The sequence below is a fragment of the Pyrgilauda ruficollis genome, unplaced genomic scaffold (assembly GCF_017590135.1).
Source record: "Pyrgilauda ruficollis isolate IOZ18807 unplaced genomic scaffold, ASM1759013v1 scaffold231, whole genome shotgun sequence".
Lineage (NCBI taxonomy): Eukaryota > Metazoa > Chordata > Aves > Passeriformes > Passeridae > Pyrgilauda > Pyrgilauda ruficollis.
Genome location: NW_024522651.1, coordinates 321,034 through 347,336, shown reverse-complemented (window position 1 = coordinate 347,336; position 26,303 = coordinate 321,034). Strand labels below are relative to the sequence as shown.

Below are 26,303 nucleotides of genomic sequence, written 5' to 3'. Positions count from 1 at the left end.
GAAAAGAACAGTTTATCTATAAAACAGTGTTGAAAAATATTCTTATATCTTAAAAAAAAAAAAAAAAGATTAATCTCCAGCAATTTGTCTTTCCACCTTCTCACAGATGCAGTTTCCAGGTACATTTGATGTGGTAGAAATGCCACCGTCTCAGGCTACATACCACATTACAAAGGCAGATGAAAAACCAGAACTGAAAGTTCAAGAATGACAATGAGGCATTTAGTTCCTTGATTAGATTTTGCTTCTAGAAAAGCACCTATGCTCAGGAAAAGGCTGGGTTCATTTTGGCATTAGCACATACTATGTAAATACAAGTCAGCAGCATGACAAGTTATTTTGGTCAAGAAAATAAAGATTCTAAATAGCATCTGCAAGAATCATGCCAGTCATAATATTCTGGGTTTTCCTCTTGTATCTCAGAAAGGATCCACAGCTAGGTTTGTCTCACATGGTGTAGCTTACAGGCACAGAATGATAACTAAACTTGAACTGAATCCCTGCTGGGGAGGTTTGAGATCGAAGTCCCACCACAAAAGCCAACAACCCTGGCAGCACTGGCAAATCTGCGAGGGTCATCTCCTTGATGACACACATCTAACATGTATTGTGGTGACTAGAATTACTAGACACACTTTTCCCAAAAAAGCCACTTCCTCTAGTGAGTTTTTTTCCTCAAACCCCAAGAAAGGCTGTTGATTCCTCTACCTTTCTTCCCTGTCCATCAGTACCATACAGATATACTCTGACTATACATAGTTTTCCCACTCTTCATTCCTCATGGGGAAAAATACAATATGACCACAATAACAAAGGTGTTCTGCAGAGTGTGAAAACAGGCTTTCTTCTCCTACCTACTGGCAGGAAAAATTATGTCATTCTTTAGATATTTGGAGGCACTAGAGAATACTGTAATGCATAGGCATTCGTCTGAATAAAATATCTACTCATAGGGTTTTAACAGAACTACAGGCCTTCTCTGGAGTAATAAATTAATAGTAACTACAATGCTTCTTAAGCCTACCCATTATATTGTGAACTAAAAAATGCTGCAGAAAATTTTTGTATCCTGAAGTATATGAAGAACTTACGACCTGGCTTCTCAGTTTCCCTGCACTGCTACTGTAACCCTATGCTTCTATTACACACAGATTTACAGAACCAGTCTATTTTCAACAGATTCAGTTTAGCAGCCACAAATAACCATGAAAAACAATAAAATAAACCAAAAGGAAATTAGAAAGGGGAGCAGAAGACAGTCATGGCACTGTCTTCTAATACATTTAATCCCCATGAATATGAAGTCCTTGTGCTTAAAATAAATCTCCAATGTCCATTTCTCAATGCTTCAAGGTAAAAATAAGAGTTATTTGTTAGCGAAAAAAAGAATGTCTGTAATTTCTGGAGGAGGTCAGCATCAGGTTTCACTCTTGACATGGTTTTTATATTCTATATAATCCCCAATGCAAAATTTTGCAGTTGAGATGCACTTTATGTGTATTCAGTCTCTTTACATTACTGTGCAGTGGCATTTCTGAGAGTGGATATAGTTCCTGTAATCAGCAAGCTGCTTCAGGTACAAATTTGAAGGCCATCGGTGCATCTCTACAAAATTGCGCTCTTCCACTAGAAAAAGAAATAAAGAAATTAAATATAATATATAGACATAGAACACACATGCACAGGCTGCAAGAAGTATTTTAATACAGATTAAAAACCATTAAGGATATAAATACAACTACAAAAGTAGAGATGAGTGCTGCCTGTTTTGCATTGAGCTCTCCTATGGCACAGATGTAGGAGTTACCACACAATATTTCCTTGTTATTAAGTTAGTAATAAAAAAGTTTTTTGAAAAAATGAATAGAATATTTGTTAAGGAGAGCAAAGAGACTTTCCTAAAGATGAGCATACTTTATCCCTAGAGGATAGTCATGGGTGGTATGCAAGGATTATTCTATGCTGCAGAACTGTAAAGCAGGGTATGTCAATTCCTGTGCCAGTAGTTTGTCTCAAGATCAGTACAGAAAGTGTACTGAGGTGAGGAGTGCAGCTAAGAATTCAGCAAGAAGATAATCTCTTATTGCATGTGGTTTTTAATCACTGACATAGTAATATAAGAGTCTTTTACCCATATTATGTAGATTACTCCCCTCTGCATTTGCAGAAAGATGCATTTTCATCCCCTTAACCGCAAATATTCCAGAGTCAGCTTGCATCCATTGCTCCTGGTTCCTTGAGGGCCTCAGACCAAGGCACAGCAGGGAGGCCCACAGCCAGGAGAGCCTGAGGGCAGGCAAACTGCACTCACATGGGCACAAGGCAGGGCTTCAATCCTCAGGGGAATATCCTACTAACCAAATCTGATTTCCTCTATGGCAAGGTAACCCACCTAATTGAGCAAGGGAAGCCAGTAATGTAATGTTTTTGGATGTCAGTAAAGCTTTTGATACAGTTTCTCACTAAAACAGGATCTTTCTTGACAAAACGTCCAGCCCACAGATGCATAAACACATTATGTGAAGGGTGAGCAACTTGCTCACAGGTCAGGCACAAAGGTGACTGGGGTGACATCAGACTGGGGACCTGTCACTAGCGGGACTCCAAAGGCCTTCATCCTTGGTCCTGTGCTCTTCAACATCTTCATAAGTGTCTGGGATGAAAGACTGGGCAAATTTGCAGATGCTACAAATCTGGGAGGAGCTGTTGACTTCCTCAAAGGCAGGGAGGCCCTGCGCAGAGGCCTCAATGAATTAGAAGACTGGGTAAGTTGAGTCAGCAATGTCCCAGCAGCCAGGAGGGACATTCCTGTCCTGGGGCCACCAGGCCCAGCATGGCCAGCCAGGCAAGGGAGGGGATTGTCCTGCTCTGCTGTCCACTGGGATGGCACCGCCTCAAGTCTGGGGCAGATTGGGCACTACAGTATAAGAATGGCATTAAAACTATTAGAGAGTGACCCAAGCAGGGCAGTAAAGGGCCTTGAGTGGAAGCTGTGTGAGGAGCATCTGAGGGCACTTGGTCTGTTCAGCCTACAGGAGACTCACGGGAGACCTCAGTGTGGTCTGCACTTCCTTGTGAGGAGAAGAAGAGGGGCAGAGGGGAAAAGAAGCAGCAGACACTTGAAGGGTATGGTCTGAAGTTGTATTCAGGCCTCCTTGGAGAGGTTTAGGCTAGATTAGGAAAAGATTCTTTCCCCAGTGTGTATTTGGGCACTGGAACAGGCTCCCAGGACAGTGGTCACAGCACCAGCCTGACAGAGCTCATGAAGCTTTTGGACAATACTCCATGGTGTGACTCTTGGGGATGGTGTTGTGCAGACCCAGGAGTTGCACTCAATGATCCACGTGTGTTTTTCCAACTCAGCTAATTCTGCATTTCTGTGAAAGTCACAGGTCTTGGAAAGCCCTTGGAGAGCCACTGCCTGCTGCTGTGTTGCTGTCCTGAACCTTGAGGTGAAGAGGTGTCACAGGTCAAAGAGATGCGCCGCTCATCAGGGTGAATGAAAATCACACAGGCAATGAGCAAAACTTTCTAGTTACACCACTGGAACCAAATACAAATGCTTGGAAAAATAAATATCAGGTTCCTGGAAGAAGCTAGATTTATTTACTTGAATGGGCCATCACTTTTTCATTTTATAAGATCTGCTGGAGCATACTATAAGAATCCTATTTTCTTAAAGGAAAACCCCAACACTTGAAGAAGTATCAAAAATGACTCATTACCTTGATTTAAATTAGCAAGATAACATGAAGGGGCTGACATACAATGACCAAACTGTTCCAGCAAATTCAGTTATGGGTGAGAACCTGGCCATCCCAATAGGAGCCATAAAAATAGTGATGCAGTGCTGGCTGTGTCATGTTGTGTGCTCATCCCACAGCAGCATGGTGAAACATCCTGCTGGAATATCCTAAAGAAACCCTAATTATTTTCTCCTGCAAAAATGGTATTATCCAGAACATTTCATCTCAGCAAAATATAAAAACATTTGTCTCTTCAAAATGAACAGAAAAATACCTGAAAGTTCTTGAAATTCAGGCTTTTGACTGAAGATGAGGTAGTTAGTGGCAATAAAATGAAGTAGCCAAGTTGAAAGGCAATCAGAATTGTGAAACTGCGGGAAGAAAGAAAAGACAAAAGGCTGCTTAATGCTATCACGTCTAAAACATAGCCACATCTCACCTGTCAAAATATTTCTGGTTTCCACTGTTAAGCAATTTACTAAATAAAGTTTTGATTATGGAAGATAATGAAGGAAAAGTCATTTAGCAGAAATATGTAAACAGGTGAACACCCAAGAACAAATTAACAAAGTCCCTCTCCCAGAGGAAGAAAAAAACCCTAAGGTATCATGAATCTTGGAAATTTTGACATCTGCACAGAGGCAGAGCTTCAACGGAATGGAGGGAAGGGACGTAGCATATTGGTTTTGTAGTCTCCTCTTTCTGCAGAAAATCCTATTTGATTAAGGCAATATCCTGCAATCTAGTTTTTATTCTCCTCTTCTGTTTTCCAACCCTGCCTTTATTGTCTCTCCTTTTTTTTTTCAGCCTCTAATCTTTTCTTTTCATGCTTTTATGCATTTCTCTCAATATTCTATGCAGTGTGTCCATTATAAAACAAATTCCACAGATGAGGCTGTGACTACAGGGTCTGGAGCCCAAATCTTATGGGGAGCAGCTGAAGGAGGTGGGGATTTTTATCCTGGAAAAGAAAATGGCTCTGGGCTACCTTATGACTCTCTACAACTCCCTGAAAGGAGGTTGTGGACAGGCGGGGGTTGTGGACAGTCTCTGCTCCCAGATAAAAAGTGACATGACAAGAGGAAATAGCCTCATGTTGTGCCAGGGAGGTTTAGGTTGAACAACAGGAAAAATTTCTTTGTGGTAAAGGTTGTCCAGTGCAGGAGCAGGCTTGGGTACATTGGTAGAGGCAATTCTGTGATTCTGTGACTGCACATTTGGCAATTAAAGGCTGAAGGATTTCTTCTGACCACCCTTGTTTCACCAGTTATCCCTAATAAACAGATTTTATACCAACATGTTTCCTTGGGAACAGAAATTGTTCTTAATATTTTTACAATTTTTAAAACAACTTATTAAAGTCAACATATATATTCTCATTTGACATGTACAATAATACCTTAGCTTTTTTGAGCAAGCTGACAATACTGAGACTTGTGGAAGCCAGCTCCCTGCTAGGCATGCTCTGAAGCTGCGTGATGATGTAAAGTTCACAAATATGCTGGAGTCTCATTACTTGGTACATCTCTGCACAGATCAGCAGAGACATCGCTTGGAGAATACTGGCTAAAAAACAAGGAGACACAAGTTACATGTATTTTACCTTTTTGATAAGATGATCAAAGCTATTTTTCACCAAGTTGAATTTTAAATACCTAACAACAAACACAAAATCAGACAGCTGTGATCACCTTGTTTTATTTTTTTTATTATTATAAATTTTTGTTTGCTGTATCACCTTATTTTTCCAGATAAGCTATTCAATTAAGAAGAAAAAATGTGTTTAGAACTTTTGGCAGATGGGTATAATGAATGGCTGTCAATATCTTGAATCTTGAAGATGATGAGCCAAATGCTGCTGATCTATTTAGAGAATTACTAAGTGGATTTAGCTAAGTTCTCTTTCAGAAAAGCACTTTTATGATATAAGAAAATATAGCAAAAAAAAAAAAAAGTCCAAGGACAAAAAAAGAGCAACTTTTTTTTTTTTTTTTTTAAATATAGCACAGTAGTTGCATTTTTAAACTGATAAACAAGGAAATGTTAGGTGGAGTGAAAAAAGAAACATGGAATATCTAAGAATAAGGTAGAATAATTATTTCAAAAGAAAACAGAAGCAAAAATACATATCACAGTATCATTTATTCATTATATCAAGGAAAAATTAGCTACATTTAAATCATGCTTTAGATTTAGTATTCAGATTTTCTTCTCATAAGAAAGATAAAGATTGAGAAGTAAAGAATATTTTAGCTCAATTTTTCTTGCCAAACACTCCTGTTGGCATATTTTCTGGGTTTATATACACATAAGATAACCATGTGTATAAATAAGGTATTGCTGCAATTTAACTTTGTTTATAATATGCTCAGCTATATGCGTGTTCAAGAAGTGACAACTTTTAAATATAACACAGAATCCAGACTAGAAAGCAATATTACTGTAATATAAAAAAAATATTACAAGTATTATAATGCATCCGAAATTAAATTGAAACCTGAGTCTTGTTATGTGAGCACAAAGCAAATAAATAATTTTATTAGAAATAGTTCTTCTATTTTACTTGTATAGGACGGATTTCTTTTTTTATTGCACAATATAAAAAAGTTATCTTTCTCGAGACATTGCACATTCAAATATTAGCATTTTTCAATTAAATAGGTGCTACTACATTACTCTACATCAATGCTCTACTGTGGAAAAATTAGTTAGAAGTATAAAAATGTATTTTACAGTCTCCTTACCTGGGCAGCAGGAGTCAGTGTAAAGGTACTCTAGGAAGGACAGGAAAGTGTCTTTGGAAACCCCATACACTGGAACCAGAATGCTATTTGCTTCTAAATAATTACCATTAAACATCGCTGCCATAACCTCACAGCGAGCCACCAGAACTGCCCTGTGGGCTGGTACAGTTGCACCTGCAGGATGCAAGACAAAAATAAATATACAGTGACTTCATATAACATAGAAAGATCTTAATTTTAAAGCTCATGTCTTCTTAGAAGGTCTTCACCCCACTGAACATGATTAAAGTATTGAAAGTTGACATTTTCAACACACTAGTTAAGTATGCATACTAGTTAAGATGAATCATGAATAGTAAAATAAAACAAAATCAACAAACAAAAAATTATTTAAGCCAAAATGCAATAGACTAAACCAACTGAGAATAGAATAAATAGAAAAAATTCCATTAAGTCCAGTAAGTAAGTATAAATTTAAGTAGATTAAATACTGTGCCTAAGTGCATTTCCTGAATGGCTGTCTTATGAAAAAAACACTGATGAATTTTTTTCCAGAAATTTATTAATTTTCTATCATTTGCAAGTGAACCCTTTGCTTTACTACAGCCTTTGGAAGACCTGGACAGGCCAAAAGCCCAGGGGAGTAGAGGCCCTTAAGGATGCAGAGTCCAGCTGGACTGGGCAGTCCAGCTCAGTATGCAAGGAAGTGCCAAGCAAGTGCCAGTCAGGACAGCAACCAAAAGTAAAATGAGCATTTAGAGTTGGATGCAAATTTTTTAATCAAAATTATAATAAACAGATCAACTCACATGCAATATATTGTATATACTTACAAAGAAGTTACTGCTTTAATTATGTCTTTAACCACAACATTGGCACCTGAGTAATTCTTTGAAGACTTCTGGCGTTTTTTGTCTTTTTTTTTGTCCGTTTCTACCCCCTGTACTTCTACTTTCAAAATGTCTAAGCTGCATGCTATATGTCCTGTATGTGCTTGTGAATGGACATTTATCTACTAATTAAGATGTTCAGTCAAGTTCTGTGTCTTTACACAGACACAATGGGCTCAAATTTTTCCTGGCTTCTGTAAGCTAGAAAGCTCAAAGCAAAGTTAAGTATCCAAGGAATTGCTCAAAAACTTACAAATGTGTTTGTCTGGTTAAGATTTGGCCTTAAATTTCTCTTAGTAGTTAATTAATTTTGATGCAGTTACTCTGATTGATGAATTTGAGAAAAAATTTGGAAGATGTATCAATTATTAGGAAAAACAGTTCACATTTTATTAGTGGATAAGCATGCTTTTTTAAAATACTTGTCAACCCATTCAGAGATTTTGGTTTTATTTCTGTAAAATACATAATGTTGTTCTGTTTCATCAGCTTCCCACAAAGACTCTCTCAGGAATGGGACACTGAGGTGATTTGTTCATGTCATTGAGCTCAAAATCAGTATTTCCCTCTCCTTTACAATGATGTTTTTGTGGAGTATTTTCTGTGTGTTAAACAGAACATCTAGAAAGAGTCTGCTTGTCCTTCTGTGTTTATGTTTGAGGAGCTAATGCTTCATATTTGTCCCTGAGATATATCTCTGAAAATAATTATCTAATTCTAGAAGACCATTTCTGCATGCAAGGTGAGTATAGACAGATAAAGAATAGTGTTAACTTTTAAAAACCATCTCATTCTTATTTTTACAAAAGCATGCAGCACATTTCTCACACTGCATCTTTCATTGTAACAATGAGAACATTTAATTTCCAGACAAAATATTGAATCCTGACACTGCAGCACATCAGGCAGTAAAACGTCGTGGGTGTCAGTGGCACCACTTCTGCAGGTCACCAAGCCCTGGTGGCAAGGACAGTGAAGCCAGTCCCTGTCAGCTTCTGCGGGACAAGGCATGTGCTTCCACAGCCAGCACCCACCTGAGATGGACAGGGGGATATTGGCCAGGAGCCAATAACCACCATCTCTGCTCTTTTCACTGAGAGCAACAAGTATAGAGATGAACCTCATGCTTCTTCAAGGTGTGATGTTAGGCAGAGCCCTTGAGTATGCCCTAATGCTTGTGCAGCTGGGAACAGAAGTGAGATAATAAATAAAATAAAATGAAATAAAATAAAATAAAATAAAATAAAATAAAATAAAATAAATACTGCAAAACGAAGTAGAATAAAACAGAATAAAAATAATGTAAATCAGGAGGCACAGTGGGCCATAACAAGAAGAGGGAATTCCTATAGGCTCAGATGGATCATGCTGGGAGTGGACACCGCTACAGGGCATCCACAAGCTTTCCCTGCTTTCTGCAGTGAGATCAAAGCACACATATTTCCTTAATTTTGATGCCATGGATCTATGTCCCACATTCTTGAAGAGGAGAAAAAGAGTAGAGGCTTGAGACCAAGGGAACAGAGGTACTGTACCTTGTATTTTGAAGATTACATCAGCCAGCACAGGTGTGTTAAAGAATAGCCTGAGAGAAGTATTATAGAGCTGTTTTATCTGGTGAGACTTGCAGTCTTGTACAGTGTTTAGCTGAAAAATAAATTGGTAATAAAGCACTGTCATGTGTGCCTGCACACAGAATTAAATATTATGGGACATCATTTATATGAGAAAATAAACAACAGCTTCTGGCATGTGCACTCCTCTGCAATCACCTTTTATCTTCTAATGTCCTATTCCCTGCAGTGAATTCCGCAGCAGCTCTGAGGGGTCTCTTGTCGCCCACAGTCACACCTCAGCTCTCTCCTTGGTATTCTTGACCTCTGATGAAACTCCCCCATCCAGCCCCTACAGGCAGGTTGGGCTTCATCAGTTTTCTGGAGTCCAAACCTTTGCACACATTCCCTGTGCAGACCCAATGCTGCAGCAAAACGAGGTTTGAGGGCTCTGTGGAGCGCAGGGATGGAGCACACATCCACGCTGCAGTGCGATGCCATGTACAGGCGCAAGGCAGCTGGAAGTTCTGTGTTTATATTGCCCTGGAATTGCCTCCCAGAGGCAGGGGGAGCTCACAGGCTGGAGCACATACTCCTCTTACAATAACCTGGTAGTGTCAAGACCCTCCAAATCCAGTACTCCCAGTTAGTTTTCAATTTTGGTTTACTTACCTTAAAAGTGTAATCTAAAGTTGCTAAAAGGAACAATATTAAAATCGTGATGCTAGATTGTGACAAGTGAAATTCAGATGAGCTTGGATTTATGGTTAAAACATTAAATTTATAGTTTTTTTTAGTTTTACTAAGAAAAATCACGATTCTTTCTTTTTGGCCTGCAAAGAAAAATGCTTAAATGGGAAATAAGAGTATCCTGAAGGCATAAAAAAAGAATAAAAGAAATTACAACAGCTCAGGCTCACTATCTTAAAAGTCTTCAGGCTCTCCAAGGCCAAACCTACAAATGTTTTAGCTGTGGGCACTAAGGGCTGGTAAGCCTAAGAAAGAACAGTCATAAACTGAAAAGAGTTCAGTGTCTTTTTGATGTCTATATTGTATTGTTTCAAGAGAATCTGAGAGGTTTTCCCTTTTATCTCAACAGAAATCATTAGAGAAAGTTCTATATTGTCAGGGAATGTATATACTCCAAGAAAAAAGTAAAAACCAATTCTATATTAAAACTAATTTTACAGTGTGACTTTTTATTAACTTAAGAATATGTTACATTTTTTCTGTGGTCTTCTACTGAATTAAATATATTGAGTTACAGACAGCTTTCCACATCACAGCATTTACATGAGAAACCACCCTTCTGGCTCTACTGCAGAAGACCAACTTTTGGCTTATGTCCAGGAGCAAATTTTTCCTGGGTAGCCTCTATTACATGGGAATTAGCAATCCATAATCATACTGCCAGACAATGTTCAAAGCTGTGAATATGAGGGTGTTGTGGTGCACCAGTTTAGTTGTTCTCTTGCACTGGGTGATTGGGAATTTGCACAGAATAGTTTTATATTGTACTGTATAGCTTATGTTACATCATGTGGTTTGTTACCCCTTTTCCCTATCACATGGTCTTTCCCTCACCTATCCCAGTACCACCTGGTGGTCTCTCCCCTGGGTTACCCCTCCCCTCGCCACTCCTCACTGGTATTCCATTGGCTGTGGACCTCTCCCTCTGTCCCCATCCCGGGGGGAATAAAAGCTCCCTGCCACCAGGGAACACCTTTTCTCCCATGGGTTTGTCCGCCTGATGTGTGTCTTGGAATAAAGGACAATGTTTCCCACGTGGAGGAGAGCATTTCTCAATCTTTTACCTTCGTCTATAAAGTATCGTGCGGGCAAGGGTCTATAGCTAGCCGGAGTGGACCCTGACAGCCCAGGAAACACGCTTCTTCATGAGTAATCCTTTTAAAATACCTGCTTGTGTGGTTTTTACCAATTACATTCATTCTGCATGTTACATCAGGATCTCTGTGTATGTGCCTGCAAACGAGCCTGAAAGCATGAAAAAGTACAGGCTGTTTAATCCAAAGTGACTTTAAAACAAAGACTGACAAGAAAACCTTGCCTACAAAACAATTTCTCAAAAACTTAAGGAACTAATGGTGACCCAAGGGAGTTAGATGTACCTTCCCTGGAGTTTTCAGGATGCATTTAACTTTCTCAAGCACATGTTCTGTTTTATCTGGATCCTTCAGCTTCTTTCTTATGTCCTCTTCTAATCGTTCCCACTGGAAAGCACCTATCACAAAACCAGGGGAGACAGATTAGAAATCAGCAAGGCACAGGCCTCAGCAGGCAGAGGAAAGATTACATCAATACCAAACACATACTACAGAAATGGGGGTTTGCACATAAATCAGCCAGACCTTTGCTTTTAGGAGGGGCACAATGCAATTTTTGCACATTAAAATTCCATGGTACTTTTTATAGTGCAACCAAGTACCAAATGACTACAGCATCTTGCTTTCACACTCAATGTATTAATTTCCTGCAGTTCAGTCACTACATATTGCAGGTAGGGATTCAGGGAAAAAAAAAATCCTTAATGTTTCAACATTTGTGGAATTTTTTTAGCTTCTGCCCATGCTGCTGGCTGCATTGTTCTGTAGATGTCTGAACTAGAAAAACTTAATGCACAGTTACATCCTCAGTCCTCATAGTTAAAATCAGCACAAGGTTTGCAGTAGAATTTCCGTCATTCTTGTTTTCTCAGCCAAAGCCATGACATTCACTGAGGTGTCTCCATAGCTTTCTTGGAAAAATGAAGAGAGTAAAAACAAAGATAGTTTGTCCTCATGCACTTTGCTGGAGAAAGTCTCAGAGGCACCATGGGGCTTTGTGGTAACTTTCAGTTCTAACCCAGTGTCATAGATTAAGAAGGAAGTGAATTTTTGGGAGGTTATGGTCAAACCAATCAGTGCTTGGATTTGAATACTGGCACCTGGTTTGGCCACTGAAAGTATGGACGCTTCTGAGAACACAGGGGGTTAAAAGCAAGAACTCCCAGGAAAACTCTCTTGGTCCCGGTCCGTGAAGGAGCTCAGAGCTGCCCTGCCCTGCTGGGGCTGGCCGGGGGAGGGAAGCCTTGCAGCCGGGCGAGGTAGGCTGGAGCCTTGGGCAGAGGAGGAGGTGAAGGCCTTGCAAGATGGAAGGGTGGAGGAGCCCTGAGAGGCAAGCCTCAAACCATGACACCCAGGACAAGGAGGAGACAGAAATAGATCAAGCTCAGTGACAAGCCCAACGCAGCACAGCCCTGAAGATGCTCTGCTGTTGAGAGGCTCAATCAGCCCCTACAGCACACAGCATCCTCAGCTCAATTATCTCCCATCTATACTACACTGGTTAAGGGTTTATAACCTCATGGGCATCATGTCCTGAAAATCTGAAAACTCATGATTTGTTCTCTTCTCAGTCTGTACCTCAAGCACCTTCCCCTCAGGGGCACCAAAAGCCACAATGACCCTCAGGCTGCAAGCTGAGAGTAAAGCAGAGTTCTGCCTGCAACAGCAGTTTCACAGCTCCTTGGCTGACTTAAAGGAAAGTAAAATAGGAAAATTAGTGCACACAAGGCATTAGACCCAAGCTGTAGATGGTAACAGATGAAGATGTTTAAAAAGATGTTCAGACTGGAGGAAGCGAGGCTCAGGGGTGAATTTGTTGCTCTCTTCAACTGCCTGGGAGGAGGTTGTAGCTAGGCTGAGACAGTCTCTTCTCCCAAGTAATAAGTGCAGAGCAAGGGGAAACAACCTCAAGTTGCACCAGGGGAGGTTTAGATTCAATATCAGGAAAATTTCTTCACCTAAAGGGCTGTCAAGCAATGGAACAAGGTGCCCAAGGCAGTGGTAGGATCACCATCCCTGGAGGCACTTCAAAGGTGTGGCACCTGGGGACATGGTTTAAGTGATGGGCTTGGCAGTGATGGGTTAGTGGTTGGACTTGATAATCTTAAAGGTATTTTCCAACCCAAATTATTAAATTATTATATGAATTAAAAGTACTGTATTTATCCATCACCTGCTGAAAATCCAGTTTTAATCCCATATCCTTGTCTCAAATAAGTAAGAACAAAAAAATTAATATATTCATGGATTTTTTTAATGAAAAACTTCTTCATCTGTTTTTTGTTCGTTACTATTTTGGAAAGAACTGCCTTTGATGTACAAACTCCAACTGAAAGCTGAAAGATTCTCTGACAAGTTGAAAAACATTTTATGAAGAACAAACAGACATTGGCTACTTCCAGGAAAAAAAAAAAAAAAACAACAAAAACCCAAGTCTTTCTGCTGAGGATTCCTAAGCAACATCTGAAAAGTTAAAAAAATATCAGTGCCATTTTGATAGCTGGCATTAGGTAGGTGAGGTCACAGTCTGTACCAGCTGGTAGCAAATTCATGCAACACACAGAGGTTTCTACACTCCAGCCACTTATCACTGTTTTCTCTTTGTGGCCATAATATTTTATGAAAAATCCTTTGCTAGGATTTTTCTCCTGAGAAGCTGAGGAGCCTCAGGAAAGAAATGTAAACAATAACTATCTGCTGCTGTGGAATGCAACAGGTGCATCTGTGATTGGTGCAGGTTGGTTGTTTCTAATTAATGGTCAATCACAGTCAGCTGGCTTGGACTTTCTGAGAGACACGAGCTTTTGTTATCATTCCTCTCCTGTTCTTTCTAGCCTTCTGATGGATCCTTTTCTCTCTATTCTTCTAGTATAGTTTTAGTATAGCATTTTAATATAATATATATCATAATATAATAAATCAGCCTTCTGAAACATGGAGTCAAGATTCGCGTCTCTTCACTTGTCCCGGGAGCCCACAGGGCATCAACCATACTCTTCAGCTGCACCATACTCAGAATAAAAATTACTTGAGTTTTCAAAAGTAACTCTGCACTCTTGTGATAGAACCTGCAACCATTTACAATATTTTAAAAGCCTAGGATCTGAAAATGACTCAAACTCCATTTTTTGGGCAAAATTTTGAATGTTATTGATGTTAGCCTATGGACTAATTTAATTTAGGCCCATTAAATCTGGAATGACAACTAACCTATTTTTTGTTACAGGTGTTTTTCATTGTGTATAATAATCACAAGGGATAAAATATGTGTGGAAACAAGGTGAGACATCATCTAGCAACAGCAAAGCCAGGTTCATTAAGGTGATGCACATATTCCTTCATGAGACAACAGGAAATAACGTTGTCAGATCTGTTCCCAGCGGGTACCTGAATAAATGAAGTGGAGGATGTCCGGGAGACAAGAGCAGAAGACAGAATCCTTCACCACCACCCTGACTGGTGGGACACAGGGTGGGACACCACGGGGGGAGGAGGGGAAGGGATCACCTGCCTCCACCACAAAGAGGCTCTGTGCCAGCTGCACAGTGGAGGCATCGTGGGCATCAGACGGTCTCTTCACCCCAAAGAGCAACATGAAGAGGTGGCTGACAGAGCAGAGGATGATCTTGTGAGCCTCCACTGCCGTGCTGAGGTCCTCAGGGTAGAAGGCCACATCTGCACACTGGCAGCAGCAGAGCAGGTTGTGCAGGTCTGCGTTGTAGTGCGAAGCTTCGCCCTTCAGGATCGGCATCTTTTCTGCAAAAGAAGTCAGGCTGTAAAACCTCAGTTTTACAATCTTAGTAAGTGCTAACCACAGGACAACTGACCTTATGAGGTCAGTTTAATTTTTAAAATAGATATTCAATAAGAATATTTCATATATTCTGTTTAAGTATCTTGAGTAAAATACTCTAAAAATGGAAACGTTTAGTACAGTAAGTTAAGACACAGTTTAATGGAAATGTCTGTCCTTTCATGAACCCTCTATAGAAAGTTACTCTGTAAAGAAACTTTGACTGTGTATTCCAAATCTAGGAGGTCTGAGCAAACTTTTAGAACATGGAAGAAGAGACAACTACAGATTTATAGGTAACTTGTCAGTAATTTTTTCACTGAACAAATGCATCAAATGCACAGAAATCTCATAAAGGTGTGTACTTCTCTCCTTTGCTTTATCTTCAGCAAACAAAAACACTATTTGATTATACTGTGGAATAATAATTCATGCTCTAAGAACTTCCTTTTGTAATGTCTGTTAAGATTTTATGGAAAGCTTTTATCAATTCATGTTTTCATAAGTCCACCAGAAAACAATAACTATTAGTTATATCTAAAATAAACTGGATGTAAAATAATCTGTAACATTGTGATGTTACAGATTGCCATACAATTTTCCCCAAGTAAATTAAACTATCACTAAAAGGCGATGCAACATAACCAGAATTGCTGACAAGAGATAGCACAGCTCATAGTAACAATTGTTACTAAAAATGTAGTAAAAAATATTAATTGTGCAAAGAAAGTGACACACATAAGGAATTATACTACAGGCCAGATATCAAAGAGCACCTGGCTGCTCAAGCTGAGGTGGTTGAACTCGATGGCACTTCTGCGTCTTTTTCCTTTTCTTCGTTTTTTGAGATGACTTCTGATTCAAACTTTGGATCATAAAATATTCCAGCTAAGACAAGAAATATATATATTTTTAAAACCTTGTTATTTAATAACAACCTATACATCAAATTAAGGGGTGTAACAGTTTCTGTATGCAGGGCTCAAGCTGCTGACACTCTTCAGTCATCCAGGAGAGTCCCAAAACTCATTTCCGAGAAGCTACCATATTTAGATAGAACTAGCACAATTTAAAAGACTATTTATTCAAATGCTTGTGGTTAATTCTTGTGTATTTAATCTTCCTAGAACTGACAGACACAAAGATATTCAATTTACTAACCTCTTTAGATGCTCATTGTATCTTGGGGAGTAGTCTCATTCAGCTGCGTGTTAGTCAGCAAGATAAAAGGACAGGAGTACAAGTGGAAAACTTACTGCAGTGCATCAGATAGCTTTCCTAAATCTTTCTACTTAAAACCAGAGCAATCTTGGTACTGCTAATTCAGACAGCATCACAGACTCATAGAACCCTAGAATGGTTTGGCTTGGAAAGTACCTTGAAGACCATTGAATTCCAATCCACCTGCCATGGGTAGGGACACTTTCCACAGATCAGATTGCTCCAAGACCCTTCCAACCCAGACAAGAACACTGCCAAGAATGGGGCACTCACAGCCCCCTGGACCATTCTGTTCCACTGTCTGACCACCCTCACTGTGAAGAATTTCTTTCTAATATCTAACTTGAATTTTGGATTGGTGGGAACTTGGCACTTGGTGGAAGGGTCCATGGTGTACCTCCCCTGGCACTCTGAAGCCCTCACATCAGTCATTCACCTCATGCATGTTCCACCCTGTTTCCGAAACTGCAGATTCTCACTCACCACTCCTCCAAAGTATTTCTGGATGTAGAAGTCATTAAGAGTGTGCAGTTCAAGGTAAGTGGCTCCAAGTTCCTTTGCAAGCTGGACTCCTTCAGAGGTTGTGACACAGCTCCTCCTGTCTGAAGTGCACAGGGGACAGGTGCAAGGCACTCCTGGGGTAAAAAGTGATGAAAACCATTTTGGCCAAACAATGCAGAATTCTTAGGTTCCTAAATAACTGTAAAGGTATCCTACTCAGAGGAGAGCAAAGAGGGAAATGAAAACACAGGAATTTTATAGTAAGAAATCTGTAATGACAGAAAAAAACCCCAACTTCATATTAATCAATTCAAAACACTAGTCACTCTACAAACCTCTATATACATTACATTAGCATTACTTTATTGATTTTGTTAAGGTGGAAGAGTTCAGCCAGACTTATGGATGCCAGATGTGGCTTTGACTCAATACCTATTCATGCCCAGGTCTTGTACTAGCCTGCAGGTGTTATCATTCATGAATGTCACCCTTAAACCTGTTGAATTATTGTGGCCTGTCCATGCAGGACACAGTGGTGAAAGAAGAAAATTTTCACTCCAGACCAGCCTTTGATGGGTTTGTACATATGGCAGGATCTGATTCATTTACATGTATTTCACATACATTAGGGGAAAAAAACCCCAAAAAACAACAACAAAATAGGTACTTTTAAGATTATGCCATTTAAATGTTAAAAATCTTCTAGCCACACTGGGTCAGCTTTGCTAAATGACACTAAGAATGTGCCAGCCATGGATGTGCTTTCAAATGTGCTGTGCATGCTCCACACTAATGTCCTCTGCCTAGACCTATGGATAACATAACAAAACAGCTTTTTCTGGAGTTTTTAAATCATTTGTTTTGGCAGCAACATTTACCACTACAGAGGATTAAGATCTTAGTAATCTGTATGAGCAAACTGCTGTGTTCACAAATACCTCCTAGAAACAAAAGGGTTCTGTGTGTGCACAGCAGTTTGCTCTGACAGGTCCCAGAGTAAACCCAGAGGTCCAGTCTGATGTCTCTCATGGCCACATTACTTAGGGAGGAAGACAGAAAAAAACTAAGTGGAAAAGAAAAAAAAAACCACTAGAGGAGTCACTCAGTTTGGTGATATCCTATTCTTAAACACAAAGTGTAAGGAAATGCTGGGGAATACAATTTACCAAGACCTTGCCTTTAGAATGGGAGATTTATTACTCCTGTATAAATCAGAGCATGAAAGCTTTTGGTCATGATCATTGAATTACTAAATGGAAGAAAGTAAATATTTAACTGTTATGCAGCTCTTCAACTGTCCTGTATCTGTCACTGAGCTAAAAGGTTTATAAGTAGACCATAACAACACTGAACATTCCATCCATAGAAGACATACTTCATATGGATTAATATTTCTATGTACAGTACAAAAGAAATGTCTACATTTACATTCATCATATCCCTTACTCATTAAAAGAAAGGATGCTCAGAAACATTTGTTTTAGTAAAGTATCATAAAGTAAAAGACAAGCCAGGGTTGTGGTTTTCATTCATTGTTTTAGGAAAAAAAATCCCAGGGAATTTCAAGGCTTTTCCCACTCTCTCTCCAGTGCTTTCAGAATGCTGGACATAATTTTAATCTCATACACTAGAGATACTTTATACCCAAATGTATGTTGCTTAATTCAAATTACTAGATTTAATCCTTGTGTGTGATGGCTCCACAAGAAGAGTCATTGCAGAGGTCAAAGAAGGATAGGTTGCCTTTCATCACTGGGGTTAATTAAGCACAGTGTTCTTGCCCGCACATCAATCTAGAGAGCCAAAATACATGTGCATACTACTGTCATCCTGACAGACTAATTGTTTCTGTTAGCAGCTCGGAAAAATAACCAGCTTCTACTGAAATTTCACTATCCCCAACTTCCAAATGAGCTTTTATCTGTTGTTACAGGAGGCTGGATACATACCGTTTTTTCTTGCTCCAATAGCAGAAATTATTACTGGAACTGAGCAGTGATTTAGTGCTTTTTTTACCATTGGCACATAGCTGTCCTTTAGTTCTTGAAATGAAGTCTTGTCATTGACAGAGTATTTAATCACAATAATATCAGCTCCTCCAATGAGCCTGCAGGAAGTGTACCAGTCACTGTCAAATATACCCTAAAAAGAAGGAAAAAAAAAAAATCACTCAAGAATTTACTGTCTATAATGAAAAAGATGAAATATTCTATATTCTTAGTGCAAAACTCTACATAATTTTTTGTCTGATTAGATCTTATTTGAAGACATGCAACAATGAGCAGACTTCCTGCTTTGTAATTTCCTTGTCTGGAGAGCAAGTTGTTTGTTATAATAAATCATAAATATTTTCCAAGAATTCAGGAATTCTGCAAGAAGAATTAAAAATAGGGTTTATCAGGGAATACTCTTTTCAGGAAGAATCTTTGCTGCTTTAATTACTTAACTTTAAAATTGTTTCGTTTAGGAAATAAAAGCACCTTCAGTGGTAGATATTTTCAGCAACTCATACAAAAATATTATTAATCACACCATTTTAGAGAAAGGATTACACAGAATTATCCTATGTGCCTATGAACTTTTAAATACAAACTTAATAATTCAGAGTGATTTTTATCACTAGAGCTTCTACATAGCTTTACCATGTGTTAATGTCTTCAGGGTAAGGAGTTCAATCACATACCTAAACTTTCTTTTTCAACTTCACATTCAAATTTTCATTGCTCTATCCTGAGGACTTAACCTCTAAAATTGTTTGATATTCTGTACGTTTACAGCTGTGCTGTATCCACATGCAATATATGGTTATTACTACTGTATTGGTCATAGAACTGTGATTCCACAATTTCTGCTTCACCTGGAGGTAGCTCATAAATACCAGGGAAAGCCTTGGCTTTGCATATATACTGAATTGAAAACTCATGAGAGAAGTCTGGAACTCATCCAGAGAACTGAAGAAAACCTCCAATGACCTGAAACACTATTGCCTCTTACAACAGAGACTTTTTTTGCCCTTTTTTTACTTAAAGGGGGCTTATAAAAAAGATGGGGACAAACTTTTTGGCAGGGCCAGTTGTGATAGGACAAGGGACAACGGCTTTAAACTAAAAGAGAGTAGATTTAGGTTGGACATAAGGCAGACATTTTTTACACAGAGGATGATGAGGCCTTGGCACAGTTTGTCCCATCCCTGGCAGTGCTCAGGGTCAAGCTGGATGAGGGTCTGAGCAATCTAGTGGAAGGTGTTCCTGTGCATGGCAGGAAAGAAGTAACAATTCTCAAGCACATGTTTATGGAGCCTCCCACCGGCATGGCTAGGGGGTTGGAATGGGATGATCTCTAAGGCTCCTTCCAACCCAAATCATTCAAGGATTCTGTGATTCTATGGCAGCCCTGTATAGCATGTGAGGCAAAACTAGAAGAACTTGGGACATTGAGGAAAAAAACTGGAAATTCGCAGCAGTGAAATAAAGACAATGTAAAGATAGGAATAAATGAGCAGAGAAGAAGTGACAAAAGGGGAGAACTCAAAGTTTGGGTAGTGGGGAGCAATTTGAGTTTGTAAAGCAAGTCACAGAAATAAAAGAATTGCAAATGTGAGTCAAGTACATAAAAGATTAGTAATATCAACAAGTGGCATGGCTTGCATTGTCAACATGACTATTTTTGATCACTTCAAAAGGGTCATTGTTTGAAATCTGGTGAGGTAGCTGCAATGCTTTTAACTACAAGAAGTAGCATGACCTTGATTGAAGTCAAAGTCAGCGAGTATTTGTCTAAAGTGTCAGTTCACATCATTCCCAATTCAGGTCCTGACCTTACAAAGAAATAACTCAGGAAATAAATTACAGTACACATTCCCATTGATCTCTGTAATAGAAGTTTTTGTTCAATAAGTAAACCACAATTAAAAATTTATCAGGAATAGCTCTCACATGATCTAACCATGTTGACAATAGAGGAGGTCAAGTGCACTGCTCTTGATATTTGTTTTTTTGAGACAACTCAGTTAGAGGCTATTATAATCCCAGGGTAAGGACAGTATCAATCAGCACTCAATACAATCATTTAGGTCCAGTTAATAATATAACATTTACACATAAATGCAAATTTAGCACCTCTAGCAGTAGGACTACCGGCTACAGTTCTTCGAGACAGCCATCTACATGGACATTTGGAGAACTTGATCACACAAGCAGGCAAAAATTGAGAATTTTCAAGGGACAGCTTTAGTACACTTTAGTTGATTAAGATCTCAATGGAGAACTTTTACCAGAGTTGTATACATTTAACATAACAAAGGTTTAAAGGAAAAATGCAATACAACCCCAAAAATAATGTGGAATCTTTATCTGTTCTATTATGCTGGCAGACAGAAGGAACATCTGTCCCTTTGCAATTTCCTTCCAGCTAACCATTTTCAAGATCAGCCCAGATTTGCACCTGCCCATCTCTGCAGGATTGGAGACAATGTGTGGTATCATAAGCAAAGAGTAGAGCACAGGTGCACAAATACACTGTAACTGCACAGCTTTAAGCACCAGTAATAAAAAATGCTTATGGAAGCTTCCTATGGAATTTAGTATGTGAATTTTTATATTGTTTGTATATTGGTTTTGTGGTATGTTTGTGTATTGTTTTTCAGTCACTTCAGTGTACAACAGAGCTAAATCTCATGTGGCATGAAAATCTTACAAAAATATCTCCAGCAATTTGCACAAAACATCCCTGACACACAGCATCTAGAGCCTCCTTCTTTATTGCTTTTGGAGAACTGTTCATGCAAAAATGACAGAGGGAATGTAATGAGATGATGAACAGCTGTTACAATTCAGGAATAACCTTAATCTCCTTAATTTTTTTTTTTGTAACAGCTACTCTTCATCATGCTTCCTGCTTCATTTCACAAGTCAGACACTGGCAAAAGGAAGAAGTATCTGCACAGATAAGGTTATTATGACCTTATTAATTATAATTTTAATTATATTTCTGTTGCTGTTCCATTCAGGACACATTAGGAAAAAAATCTTCATTCTTTCCTTGCATGTCTTCATTTTAAGTGTCTCATAACATATTCTTGCCATTAGTAAACTATACTTCTCAAGATTCAATGTTGAAAATAAAGCTCTCAGAGACATTGAAGATATGATTTTCCTACAAAATCACATGATCCCTCAAGACAATATTTGCTTTGTTAAAAATGATTTATGAATGCCTTTCTGAATGGCAGTGAAATTCCTCACACAAGTGCCCTTGCAATGCCCACACTCTTTCTGAAATCTGCTCATAAGGGTCCCCATGTCCAACCATCCCAGCCCTCGCTCTGAGGCAGCAGCAATGCAAACCACTCTGTGGGGAAAAGGGCGTTTGGACATCCCGTAGGAATGTTCCCCTGGGATTTCCCCAGGATCAAAGAGAACTGCATTGGGAACACTGGAGAGTTATCCCTCTCTATGATCCATTTACAGACCCAGTCTCCATTACCAAAACCTTATTCACAGTGATGTTCTCCACAACACATACCAGAGCCTTCTCTGTTTGTTTTTTTTTTTTTTTTTTTTCAAGATTCCTCTGCAACTTCTTATCAGGTCTGCAGCAGGACAGATTTTACTGGTGTACTCTCCATAACTTACTAGTCCCCTGAACTTACTCAGATAAGTAATCTGCAGCACAAATGGAAGTACCTCCTCCAGAAATCCCCCTAAATATCCCCCTCACAAAACAAAGGAAGCTCATATTGGCCTCTGTCATCCTCTCATAAATGAATTTAACAGTATTTTTTACCAGGATATGATAATTTGTTGTAAATTGCCACTTCAGGCATTCAAGCTTAAAAATGAGAAGGAATGACACACTGAAATATGAAAAGTTACTAGCTGTCAGTTTTTACTGAAGCAGTAATATGTCTAGATTTCTAAAAATAGTAAATAAAATCTGAAAGTGGCTCAGATTCCTGTACCTTTAGACATGATATAGGCTGGCCAGCCTTGGCAGCATAAGGAGCATAAGAATTATGATAAAGAGGAAAAAGCCAGAGAACTACACAATGGATGATATCACTGACATAAGAAAACTCAATGTTTGAGGAACTACTCCTGTTGGTACAGTAAATAGCAAGGCAAAAATACAAAAAGATTCAGGGAAAGACATTGTTGTAAGGGAGAATTAGAAAAAAGTTCACAGAGCATCTTCTCAAAATTGTAGTTAATATTTTTAAGCTGCAGTTAATATATTTGTGTACTAGTGAGTCCCAAGGAGGTCTGCAGCTCTGTGCAAGGCCCTGAGGAGACACAGCAGAGCATCCACCCCTTTTCAAGTATCTAACCCAGCAGAAGGCAACCTCCAAAACCCAGTTGCTCTGTATTCCCCTTCTGTAACATTTCTGTACTTGATAATGTCAGTAAGTCTCTAGAAACTCAGCAGTTTTTATAAAATAGCAGAAAGCTAAAAAAATTCTGGGGGGTATTGTTTCTCATGGGAAAAATAAACCCAAACAAACCAAACAAAAGCCACAAAACCAAAACAAACAAACAAAACCAGGTGGGTCTTAGTAGAAAAAGTTTAAAAGGGCAGCAAGACCCCGAGGCCAGGACAGAAACACTCTCATATCCTAAGGGTATTTCTCCAAGTAAGAGAGGGGAGAACAAGAGTTACTTCAAGTAGGGAACATTACAAAGGACTTTTTATTTTGCCATTTATTTTCCAGCACTGTAATTAAATGAATCAAAACATGAATTACAGCTTCTATACTATGCTTAATTCTGGACTTGAGGAAGATTCATGTGTCACTAGATATTAAAAATTCTGCCTGCATTTTTTCTGCAGAAGCATAAAAAATTTTAGAGTAAAGTGGAATTGCAAAATCCAGGCAAGTCAACAAAATGGCATCTCAGTCCTGAAGACTGTCAAATCTAACACAGACTGTCAATTAAAGCAGTCTTTTTCAAAGCTAGTCTAAAATTCATCTTACAAATTTCTCCTTATGATTTACTAGCTCCATACAGAGGTTTACCTCTCCAAAATTAGAAAAACTGGGACATTCTCAATATGCCCTATTATAGAGTAGTTTAAGCATGCATTAGCAACTGATCAGCTATTAAAATCACAATATTCAGCAGAGATGTTAGCACACATGTGTTTTCCCTAGTTCTTTATGTCTTCTCTTACCCTAGGTCTGCATTTTTTGAGAAAACGTTTGGAGGCCACATGATTTACAATTATGTCGGTGCACTGTGCGCCTGTCCCCTGCGCACAGCAAGCAGCTCTGCCAGAGCAAGCCACAGTGGTGCACCCAGAGAGTGGCACACAAAGAGCAACCTGTCCTTGGAAACTCTGACATTTTGCCCCCAGATTTTGAAAAGTGTGGTGTTTCACTGCTGTCTCTACAGCCTTGTGATATTATAAGGTTCCCAAAGTCAGTGTTTCCATCCTGCACCCTGCAACTTTCAGAGGAAGGAGAGCTCCTCACAACATGCGAGTTTGCATGTTGGCAAACATGAATTTATCTTTGTAATTTCCCAAGGACACCTGACCTGCTGACCCTCCTGCAGAATCAAAAGGCTGAGCAGTATCCTGGGCTGACAGGTGCAGCAGCAGACTAAAAATCAAGAAAATTAAACTGCACCACAATCTGCCATGCAAAAGGATCCCCCCACTCACTGTGGAACTCTAGTCAGTAAAACCACATCAACACTGCTTTTCCACACTGATGGCTGTGGAAGACAAAGAGCAGCTGGGCACCCCTGAGTTTTGAGACACAGCTATCAGTGTACTTAGTTGCCAAGTTCATGACTAGGACTCTCTTGCCTAAATCACATGGGTTTAATCTAGAGGAGGTACAAATCCCAGGTAAAATGCAAATCTGCCTTGTGCTCAGATGGCAGAGGCTGAAATACTGCAAGGCCCACCATTCCACCACCTCTGTGTTTTGGTATCATGTAACACGGATCCTTCTCCATCCAGAATATGGCTTGAGGCAACACCTGGCAACATTTTGGATTGTTCTGTGCTGTTTCCCCAGGCTGGCAGAGGAGCAGCCCTGAACCAGCCACTGTGACATTGTAAACCTTAAGCACTCAGGCTGTGTGAAATGGTCCTGCTCTGCCGTACCCTACCAAGGACACTGCTTTATGCATGACAAATAACCTCCTGCAGAGTTCAGTCCTGCTATCTGACAGGTCTTCCATGAAGAAAAAATTGCTAATTTGTCCTCAACGTTCTCAGTAATATATCTCCTGCCTTCTTTAGCTGATAGAGGGAAAAAACCCTGCCTTAGAAATGCAGTGACTCAGACAATAACAAGCTAACTTTTGAAGGGCAGAAATTATAAGGTCTCCACAACTTAACCTTGTTCTGTAGAAGGCCAAATGCAGTTAAAGCAATGTCTCCAATCTATGTCCTTGCTTCCCCTTCTCCAGCTACCCCCACTTGCCTTCCCACCTCCCTTACCCACCCCCCTCCATCCCTCTGAAACAGCCTTTGAAGCCCTACAGACTTAATTTATATTCAGGAGATTTTACTCTTTGCTGCACTCCGGTGACTCCAGCAAACTGCACGTGCAGGTCACATGCAGCTTCACAGCTTAGAAACAGGATCCCCCAGTCCATCTGAACTGGTGTCTGTAAGCAGCTGGCAAAAAGAAATAAAGAGCAGAGGGACAGCTAAACTGGATTGTTTCATTTTAAGATTGCTGGCTTCTGATCATTTCATGGAGCTGTTATGGCTCCTGCAGATTCTACAAAAGGTTTCCCTCACAGGAGTACAAAAATCACCCAATGGATAGAATTACGGAGCTGAAACTGATTATTGTTTTAATTTCTAAAATCAGGTAAGCTGAGTTTTTTTGTTTTTTTTTTTTTTGTAAGGCTACTAAGTAGTCATTAAATATGTTTTAATTTAGATTATCAGTATCATTTCTTACATAATCATTGATCTGCTCACACTCCAAAGTAAGTTTTCTCACTTACTAGCAAAAGGCCCAGCAGAGGTTTGTTTATGACAACTTTTTTATAGCACATTGGAGATTTCCTAGCACTTGCCTGGCTACATTTTATAGGTTTTTACTAAATTCAATAATAAAACTACAAATAAAATCCCACAACAATGAAAATCATTTAAAATTAGGATATGGTTTCATTTTACTAAAACAGCTCACACTGTTAAGTGTAGTAAAAAAGACTGAGACGAATCTCTTACCCAGACAGGGCAGTCATGTACCACTAGTCTGACATTTCCAAATACGCAGGCTTGATACTCAGTAAAAACTGGGTTTCCAACGTAGAAAGACAAGCTGCTGTCGATCTGGGAAATGAGAGCACTTCTCCCAAGATAACTCCAGATCAGGCTGGGCTGCTGATTGTCCTCAGAAAAACCATCTCTTTCATTCCCAAAAGCTACAATATTAACCGACCTAGAATAAAAACAAGAAAGACAAAGTTGTGTTAACAAATATGAAGGGCAGGGATAAGGAGAAAGAAAATAAAATCCCCTTAAATCAAAACTAACATATTAATCCTTCCGAATCCTCTTCCCTCCCTAGATTTTAACACCCTCCTGTAATCAACAGCAAAACACATACATGATCTCAAATCCAACTGCAGGGTGGGAGCAAAGCAGAAAAGAAACCTGGAAAGGCTGCTTGCATTGCAAATCCCAGCGGGTTTGGCTTGTTATTTCTTGGTATCCAGGCTCAGTCTCGCTGCGGTGACCTCGGGGACTCCTGCCGCATTCCCCCGGCTGTGGCCAGGCCGGGTAACTCGGGGTTGGCTGCTCCAGGCGATGGACTGCAGCCGCACGCCGGAGCTGCAGCAGCGGCAGGATCAGCAGCAGTCGCAATAACAGGAGCAGGATCGGGATCTGCAGCAGGATCGGGATCTGCAGCAGCGGCGGGATCGGCAGCAGCAGGATGAGCAGCAGCCCGGGCTGTGGTGGCCGCGGTGCCCCGGCGCTGTCGGGGAAGGCGAAGCCGCGTCCGGCCGGGCGGTCCCGGCCACCGCATCCTGACGTCAGCCA

General features: G+C 39.7%; 1 protein-coding gene across 1 annotated transcript; it reads right to left on the bottom strand.

Moving 5' to 3' along the window:
* RHOBTB3 (Rho related BTB domain containing 3) lies at positions 1 to 25,955 on the bottom strand. Its single transcript, XM_041469389.1, has 12 exons — positions 25,870 to 25,955; positions 25,488 to 25,701; positions 18,242 to 18,434; positions 16,275 to 16,426; positions 15,347 to 15,458; positions 14,165 to 14,533; positions 11,063 to 11,175; positions 8,916 to 9,027; positions 6,491 to 6,664; positions 5,146 to 5,312; positions 4,021 to 4,117; positions 1 to 1,626 (listed from the first exon to the last, which is right to left on the bottom strand). Coding segments are annotated over exons 1-12 (1,821 nt in total). The 5' UTR covers positions 25,872 to 25,955; the 3' UTR covers positions 1 to 1,510.
* Positions 25,956 to 26,303: the final 348 nt, after the last annotated feature.

Excerpts from the sequence above, each read along its gene's own strand:
- RHOBTB3 (XM_041469389.1), bottom strand. Across the intron at positions 16,427-18,241 it reads TATTGGAGCAAGAAAAAACG|GAGTGCCTTGCACCTGTCCC; the intron begins GTATGTATCCAG and ends TTTTTACCCCAG. Across the intron at positions 4,118-5,145 it reads GCTTGCTCAAAAAAGCTAAG|TTTCACAATTCTGATTGCCT; the intron begins GTATTATTGTAC and ends TTCTTCCCGCAG.